Source organism: Drepanopeziza brunnea, assembly GCF_022702325.1.
Source record: "Drepanopeziza brunnea f. sp. 'multigermtubi' strain 214-2 chromosome Unknown ctg5, whole genome shotgun sequence".
Taxonomy (NCBI): Eukaryota; Fungi; Ascomycota; class Leotiomycetes; order Helotiales; family Drepanopezizaceae; genus Drepanopeziza; species Drepanopeziza brunnea.
The window spans coordinates 1,701,741-1,710,153 of NW_027094068.1; the positions used below are offsets into that span (position 1 = coordinate 1,701,741).

General features: G+C 49.3%; 4 protein-coding genes across 4 annotated transcripts; 2 read left to right on the forward strand and 2 right to left on the reverse strand.

The window, feature by feature from the left end:
• Positions 1–1,111: 1,111 nt before the first annotated feature.
• L3040_003811 (uncharacterized protein) lies at positions 1,112–3,056 on the reverse strand (the record flags this gene model as incomplete). The annotated part of the gene is made up of 2 exons (XM_007294580.2): positions 1,112–1,545; positions 1,592–3,056. 2 exons carry the CDS (start codon positions 3,054–3,056, stop codon positions 1,112–1,114), a joined length of 1,899 nt encoding a protein of 632 aa, XP_007294642.2.
• Positions 3,057–3,355: 299 nt separating this feature from the next.
• Positions 3,356–4,088, forward strand: L3040_003812 (uncharacterized protein; the record flags this gene model as incomplete). The annotated part of the gene is made up of 3 exons (XM_066156552.1): positions 3,356–3,380; positions 3,431–3,663; positions 3,720–4,088. The coding sequence occupies 3 exons, from the start codon at positions 3,356–3,358 to the stop codon at positions 4,086–4,088; spliced, it is 627 nt and encodes a 208-aa protein (XP_066012134.1).
• Positions 4,089–4,225: 137 nt separating this feature from the next.
• L3040_003813 (uncharacterized protein) lies at positions 4,226–5,531 on the reverse strand (the record flags this gene model as incomplete). The annotated part of the gene is made up of 5 exons (XM_007294578.2): positions 4,226–4,404; positions 4,457–4,700; positions 4,828–5,106; positions 5,158–5,417; positions 5,489–5,531. The coding sequence occupies 5 exons, from the start codon at positions 5,529–5,531 to the stop codon at positions 4,226–4,228; spliced, it is 1,005 nt and encodes a 334-aa protein (XP_007294640.2).
• Positions 5,532–5,923: 392 nt separating this feature from the next.
• L3040_003814 (uncharacterized protein) lies at positions 5,924–7,254 on the forward strand (the record flags this gene model as incomplete). Its single annotated transcript, XM_007294577.2, has 2 exons — positions 5,924–6,195; positions 6,267–7,254. The coding sequence occupies 2 exons, from the start codon at positions 5,924–5,926 to the stop codon at positions 7,252–7,254; spliced, it is 1,260 nt and encodes a 419-aa protein (XP_007294639.2).
• Between the last annotated feature and the right edge of the window lie 1,159 nt (positions 7,255–8,413).

Sequence of the window (8,413 nt, forward strand, 5' to 3'; positions counted from 1 at the left end):
GCATATGGCCTCAGGCAAGGTCCTCAATCAGATCTAGCTCAAGCTAGCTGTTTGAGAGCCTTGCTTGGAGCTCGATCTGCCAAATATAGAAGTCTCTTTCTTTTCTACATTGCACGACGAGCGAGCAATTAATGTTGGAAATTTCGGACCCACGAGCAATTGCGTCTGAGCAGATTCGGTTAGCTTCATAGACTTCGATTATCAAAGCGACCACAACGTCAAGAACTACCGTCTTTGAGACCTGGCACACCAGAGTAATCTAGCGAACTCGCTATAGTATCGTCCGGACTCCGGTGCTAGAAAGTGTTTCTGGACTCTCGAGTGGACGATGAGAAAATGTCAAAATATTTAAGCGAACTCGTTGTCGTCGAAATAATGACTGAGTGAACCTATGCCGTGAGGGAGCTGAAGACAGATGAAAACGCTATGAGGACTCAGGAGTCTGTTTCCAGCAATAGTTTACACGCCTTGATGATTTCTCGAATTTGCATCAACGAAAAGGCCATCATCATCAATGGCAACATACAGTACCTATGACCCGTCTCAAGTGTGATCAAATCGCTTATAAGTTATTTCACACCAAAATACACCCTTTTTCGCAACTCATCATCTCATATTCACCTCGTTGCTTAGTTTTTAAACTTTTGTACTCAAATCGAAGCTGAATATATTGAAGGTATTTTGCCAAGATGAAGTTTTTCCCCGTTAAAGTTAAGCGAAGATCGCGAATCATTTCGATAGGCTGATTTTGAAGCGGAGATCTATTTTTTTTTATAGATATTAGGCTCACCTTCTTACCTTTGATGGCAGGTATGGGAGCGGGGGGAGGGAACTACCCGAGTATCCGTTGGTGGGATTTTAATCGATAAAGAAAATCGTACACTTCTATACCCAAATGGTCCTCTAGGGCATATACATCTATGTCATTAAATTCCGTTGTTGAGCAAAGATCCCCCTCGCAGGTCTCAAGGCTCGCGCAAAAGATCCGTCGGTTTTTATGTGCCCCCGATCTACCTATCTATCACATATCATTCGCAGTAATAACCTGATCACTAGGAGATAGTGCATACGCCTTCTCCCTTCACGGTCAGGCCCTGGCCCGACCAGCTCTTCACAGATACTCCTTCTCCTCGTGAATATTCACGTTCTCGGCGTACTTTTTGATATTGCTCTGCACGAACTCCTCAATCTCATCTCCTTTGCCCGCCGCGACCCTCAGGATCAGATCATTCAAGCTCTGTCGTCCCAGGATATCGACGTGATCGCCTGTTTTCGGACCACCTCTCGGGCTGAATCGATCTGGCTCATGCGGCATTTCATACACCTTGATTTTCACGCCCGCGGGATTGTAGCGGTGGATACTCCACCCTTTGTTACACATATAGCCCGTAGAGAGCAAGGGGACTGTACCGTCACCTTCGCCGAGGATGACGCCATGATCAATATTCCCATGAGAGAGGTTGGTGTCGATGGTAATATTGAGGGTTGAGTGCGGGTTTTTGCCCATGCGATAGAAGTAGGAGCGTTCGGTTGGTTTACCGATCCCTACAAGTTTAAGTAGAGGGTGGGAAATGGGGATTGGGAGACTGACCATAGAAACAGTAGATCTTTAAATTGGGAGCAAGTGGGAGTCTCGTCTCGAGAGGATTAATCCATTTCTTCTGGTCTTTCTCGTTTTCTTCTACTTCTGCAGTGGTGAGCGCTATCCCACGTGAGTAGCTCCCTTGGACTTGGTCTTGATACCATTTCTCCGTGTTATTCATGAGATAGGAGATACTCTGTTCCACTGTCAGGTTACGATATTCTCTCGATCCGTTGTAATGCTTGAAATTCAGAAATGTCCCGTAGCTGACATTCTGGCCCGGAGTGTCGTCGGGTGCCCAAGTCATATTGCCCCAAACAGCATCACCACCGATTGGCAACATACTGCTGATTCCTGGCATAGCTCTAAATAGCTCCGCGCGTTCCTCCCTGCTCAAGAATTTCTCCAAGCCGTAAACGGCAAAAGCGTTGAGTTGGGCAGTATCCTTCATTTCACCAGAAAGCACAGCCGGGATGTCCTTCAATGCTCCCAACATACTCCCGCTTATGTTGATCCAAGACTCAATATGATCATCGACCCAGTCGTCCCCTCCATTGCCGCCCTCTGCAGAAGCAACCCAATGGAAAAAGTAGAACAGAACCTGACTACCCATCGAATGGGAAACAAGAACAACTTTCTTCCCTGATGTCTTGTGCCCTAACTCAACATACATTTTCAGCCTCGTGAAATATGAATCCCTGACTTCCAAATTCTTATACGACAGCCTCCAGTCGTAAGACGCCGTAAAAGAATTATCCGGATCATATCCAATGGTAGCCAAGTTCTCCAAAATCTTGCTCCAAATCCAGTATCCCGTAATGAAAAAGTCGGCGGCGTCGAACCCTTGTGCTGCTCGCAATTTGATCCCACCATCAGGGTCAAGTCCAGTGTATTTATCCAACATGAGATGCCTCTTCCACCCCTCCTTATCCGTAACCAGGGCCCGCATCATGCTCCAACTCCCCCAAAGCCTCTTCCGGAAATACTGTCTCGAGCTGTTCGTCGTCCCCCAGCTCTCCAAGCCCGTGCTTATCACCCCAGGCACCATAATGACGGGATGCTTCGCCTTCACACCCTGCGCGACCAGATTCAGCCCCACGGAAAAACTATCATAGTTGACGGCCTCCCTCTCCCCCTTCGTAATCTCTCTTGCATCTCTGATGAAGCCCGCGGGCAGCACATCCATCAAGCTATCCATACTCAGCTCTCCGAATTCCGGGAAATCGATCAGGTCGGAACGCCCGGCAAAGAAGCCCGCGACGGCTATCCCGAAGAGGCCGCCGAGGACGAAGATGAAGCCATTGCGGCGCTTGCGAGAGTCTTTCTTCTGCTTATGTTTGTGCGAGCTCTCGGCGTCGTCGTGGGTTATCTTCGAGACGGGAGCGAGGCGCACCTCTTCGGCTTTGGCGGGAGAGTCGTCGCGGGGAGTCGAGGCTGTTTCCTTGCCCTTTCCGCGGTTGCGGAGGTCGGACATTGTGATGGTTGTGAGATGTAGAGAGGTTGAAGAGAAGACAAGCTGGGCAACATGTGTGACTTATGTGCCTTCCGACAACCCGACAACCCGACAACCGCCGGATTCGACTCGGGAGCTTGAGCTGTTTATTTACGTAGTGGAGTTCGAGTTCTGGCCCACGAGAACGTCAGATCTTGGAGCTACTGTACTTATACCTAGACTGGTGTAAATCAGACCTTGGCAAGCCGTGCGCGGTGGAGCTGGTAGCCGTATTGACTTTTTTTTGCCTGGCCCTCGCCCATGTTAAAGCTGCGTAGCTCATGTTGCAAGCATCTACCGGTACCGGTACTTATCTCCTATCTCTCTATCTCCCCGCTCCTTCTCACTCCCCTCAGCTCCAGCGACGACGTCAACGAGAATGGCAGCGATTGCTATACCTCTGGGTGAAAAGCCGGAGGGCAAGGAGGTGGAGATGCCGGCAGAGCTGAGATACATCCAGTACGAGCACGCTCTGGAAAAGAAATACCTCCCCTCGATCCGGGCCATCATTTCCAAGGACTTGAGCGAGCCGTACAGTATATATGTGTACCGCTACTTCCTGTACCAGTGGGGGGATCTGTGCTTCATGGTACAATCTCTCTCCTCCTCTTCCATATCGAATTTCCTTTCCTGACAACAGAGCAGACCCTCAAACCCTCGACCGACACCCTCATCGGCGTGATAGTCTGCAAGCTCGAAAACCACCAGGCGCACTCGCCGCCCACTTTCCGCGGTTATATCGCCATGCTCGCCGTCTCCTCCTCCCACCGCAACCACGGCATCGCTACTACACTGGTCAAGAAAGCTTTGGACGCGATGATCGAGCGTGGTGCGGACGAGGTGGTACTGGAGACGGAAGAGACGAATGTGCCGGCCATGAAGCTGTATGAGAGACTGGGTTTTATCAGGAGTAAGAAGCTGCATCGTTACTATCTCAATGGGAGCAGTGCATACAGGCTGGTGTTGCATCTGAAGAGGACCCAGGATATGATTAGGGAGGGCCAGGTCGATTGATGGGAGGGGAGGGCTTTACGAGATATGAGTTATGACGAATGATGCCAGGTCTTGGCCCATGTTTTATCTGCATACCATATGCTATGAAATCGAGTTCGAGTCCTTTTTTAGGAGCTCGAAGCAAGGCTATAGCACGCTTATTCGTAGTCAACACGAGCTACGTCCCCGTAGTCCTTCTTTGCCTTGTAAAGAAGTCTCCTACGCATTCTCTCTTTCTTGAATCCTGGCTTCGCATCAAAAAAATCTTTCGAGCCATACATCGATGCCTTGATTCCATATTCGTTTGTCGAAGTCAGCCCGAGATAGGTGTACGCATCTGAGAAGCTGGTCAATGACGTCCAAGTATAGCTTCGATAGGTACAACTGACCACACTTGTAAAATATCTGTTTGCCCTTCCCGGCAACTTCTAGCTCTTTTAGCTTGTAGAGAACCCTAGAGATATCTTCTTCGTTGTTGAAGTCCTTCGTGTAGACACAGATCAGGCGGTCGGATCGGTCCCGGCCATTGTCGGGCGTTACTTTGGCGGCGATTCCGAGATTTGCATTTGCAGTGTCTTCGGCGACTCGTGCCCAAAACAGATTGACGTCTTTAGGTTCGCAGAATATCATCCACTGTGGGAGTCAGCTTCTTGCTTGTCCTGTATATAAACTGCTGTGGCAATCTGGGTTTGCAGCAAAGCACAGGCTCATGTCCGGCGCTAACTAGTCTTCTGAAACAATTGCAAGAGAACGAACGTACCTTGCCACTCGTACACTTGAGTTCCTCCGCCTTGTCCAATATCTTGTCCACAATACTATCCTTTCTGTCTTTGATCATCGTCGTGATCGTAGATTTCGCTTTCTTGGGATTTTGCTTCTCAACTTCATGTCTCAAGTCCGTCAACTGATGCAGGAGTCTAGTCCCCTCACGGACGAACTCGGCCCAATTTGCGTCTCCAGTTGATGGAGCCTCCTCATCGGCAAGTTTTCGTCCGCCTTGGCCCTTCTCTGCCTTGTGATATGGGTTGGCGATGTAGATCTGAGGCAATTGAGGTTATTCAAATGTCCCAAAATTAGTCAGAACACTTACCCATGGGAAATCCTCAGAGACTGGCGTCGTAGCAGGCGGCAATCTCTCTAGAAAATTTTCAACCTTCTCTTCCAGCTGCCGAGCGCACCGAAAACCAGCATATGGGTTATACAGCAGCGCTTTCTTCTTCTCGGATTTTGCTGCTGCCTCGGTATTCTCCCTCGCAATATCGATCAGGCTCGGCCTCCTCTTCGCCCACCATTCATCGGCGTCGAAGTTCATCGCTCTGACTTCGAGCTCATTTCTCGTCGTCTCGTCACCTGATCTTTATGTCAGCTATGTCGATCGCAAGTCGGAACTCGGAAGGGAAAGTTGAAATAGCAGAGAATACCGTAGAAGTCAGACTCATCTGAAAAGTATCCAGCATCAGTCATAGTGGGCAACTTCCGTGGTTTTGATAGGTATTGAGATGTGATGCTTAGACGAAGTGTCAAGCGGCGTCTTGAGCTAGTGCGAGTCGCGTACCGATGATCGAGGAGCTAAAGCCTACGAGATGTTTCCAAACAATACGTGTATTAGCCTAGTTAAATTCATACCACAGTCTATTAGAAGCTATCCGACCTCACCTCGATGGTGTGGACAGGATGAAAAAGGGGAAGGAGCGATATCTCTTGGCGAGGGAGGTCAACCCCTCGCTTGTGTGCACGGACGCACTTTACAAAAAATCACTTCTTCGAGAATCTTGCACATCCAGTCGACATATATATCGAAACCATACTTATCAACTGTCACTAAAGCACCCAGTTCTGTCTGAGCACTTTGAAATATGGTGACGATATCCTCGCCGCCAGCCCTGACCGTCCTGGCTGCCCCGGCCGACCACAGCTCATCAGTAACACTGCTCTGCGAATTCCTACTGCCCTTACCACCAAGCTGCATCGAGTACGTCCCCGACTGTGAAGGGCTTTTTGTGGTAGGGACATATCAACTGGAGCCTGAGGAGTCTGTCGAGTCAGCTCTAGCAGTTTCCGAGGAACCACACGAGCAGTTGCGTAACGGTAGCCTGGGTCTCTTTGAACTGCAGAAAGCCGGACAACTGTAAGTGCTCTGGTTTACTGGTGCCATGTGGGAGTATCATTCTTCGCTCAGCTGAAGCTAATTTAGTATAGGATTCAACATGATTTCTTCTCTTGTAAATCTGCCATTTACGACCTGCATTTTCTCCATGAGGCCAAAGAGACTTTTGCCGCTGTGTCGAGTACCGGTAGCATCTCATTTTACCGAGTGGAGAAATCGGAAAGCAAAGGAACTACAGCTTTTCAAATTGTGTCTCTCTTCGATGCCCAGCTCTTTTCAGACCAGACTATCGTCACCTTTTTCACTTTTTTGCCTCCCGCAGGGGTGGAGAAGTTCGGCCCCCTTATTGCAGCAACCACTAACGACGGCGGCGTCTACCTCATACGCTACAACTTGGAGGCCAAATTTGTCGAGCTAATCAACGAGGGGGAACCTGTCCATAGACACTTGTTGATGGGTGGGCCCGATAACGCTTGGTGCTGTGCATTTTATACAGACAATATCACATCCAGTGTATATTCTGGAGGCGACAATTCCGAACTGGTCCGGACCAAGTTCGACCTGGAGGCGACTGATAGAAATACTTTCAGTTCTGAAAAGTCTACCCATAAGTTTTGCACTGCGGGAGTCACCGCGATTCTCCCGCTGCCCAGTAGCGTAAGCGATGACTCCTCGCTTCTCCTTACTGGGAGTTACGACGATCGTGTACGGCTCTACTCGATTGGCCATAAAAAGGAGCTAACTAATCTTTACTTGGGGGGAGGAGTTTATCGATTGAAGATTATCCGCCGATGGGGCTCCTCGTTTCTGATTTTGGCCTGCTGCATGCATGCGGGCACGAAATTATTGGAGGTGTCGGAAGAGCGTGATAACTTTCAAATAAGGATTGTCGGATATCTGAATGTGCCCGAAGACAGCGGGGACAATTACTGCTACGCAGCGTCTATCGTATCCGGCGTGTTTGTTAGTCCTCTTAGCAATGACGACGACGGCGAGATGAGGGTCGATCAGGTTTTTGTCAGCGGGACTTTCGTGGATAAGAAACTCACAACTTGGCGATACAAGACAGAGCAAAGTTAATCAGGAGTTATATTTGCAGGTACTACGTCCCAGGCGTATGTATTACCCCTCGAGGGTAGGGTAACCAGGGGGTTTAAAGTGGAAACTACACTTTTGAGGCACCCTCGAGGGGTAATACTTAGGCCTGTACCGTGGTACATTCGTGGAAAGGGAATCCGGAAATCAGCCGGTGTCAGATCTGCCCACTAGGCGAAATTGACCAGATGTGATGTTACGGGTATATTGGTTGGAGCATATAATCATCACCGTGATTATGGATCCGTTTCAAAAAAGCCCAGCTTTCATAATATCATCCTCTCGCCACCAGAGGGCGAGAGAATATGTAGGAGCTGGCTACCACCATCACACATAATCATTCCTATAATCCCGGTTCCAGCCATGTTCGTCCCTTCAGGTGTGGAACTTGGGTCTGCTGGTCTTCACTTCCCGCTCGATCGAGCACTACCACTCCATCTAACCCATTATCCATAATCCAAGCCTCCGTCCTGCATCTCCTGCACAGCGCATCGCCACGACGATCCTCTCTCCGAACCGCGCTCTCTCTAATACATAGTACTGGCCAGTGGCACGGAGCTCTCACGAACTCATCGCAGCTGGTGTGTGCGCAGTGTGTGAAGACACACATGCTTTCTGTAACTATGGCTCGTGCAGGCTCGAAAGTTGCTTTTGGGGTGGGTATGTTGTCGCTTGTCGGTTGTTCTTAGATAAGCCGCTGGTCGTGAAAGAAGTCGCTTATATTTTTCGATTTTGTTCTGAGCAATCTGGGAGACTTTATGGAATATGGAAGATGGAGAAGGAGATGCGGAGAGAGAAGAAATATGAGATTCAGGGGAAGGGGGGATGGGGCGAAGGGAGTGTGAATGAATGAACTGCTTGAATGGTGTCCCTATTGCCATTCCCAAAGCTCCCACTCGGCAGCTCATCATGCCTCGAAAACACTATCCTCAAGCTACATTCATCAATAAACGACCTCAAAATTTGTGAGGTCAACTCCTACTATTATCATTTATCATCTCAGAATATTCCAACTACCTAACTGTTCTTGACTCTTGACCCTTAACCCTGACCCTCCCTCTTCCTCCCTCCCTTTAGTTTCCTCCCTTTAGTTTCCTCCCTGTCATTTCACCGGCGTCTCCCCTGGTAATTCCTCCCGCCGCGG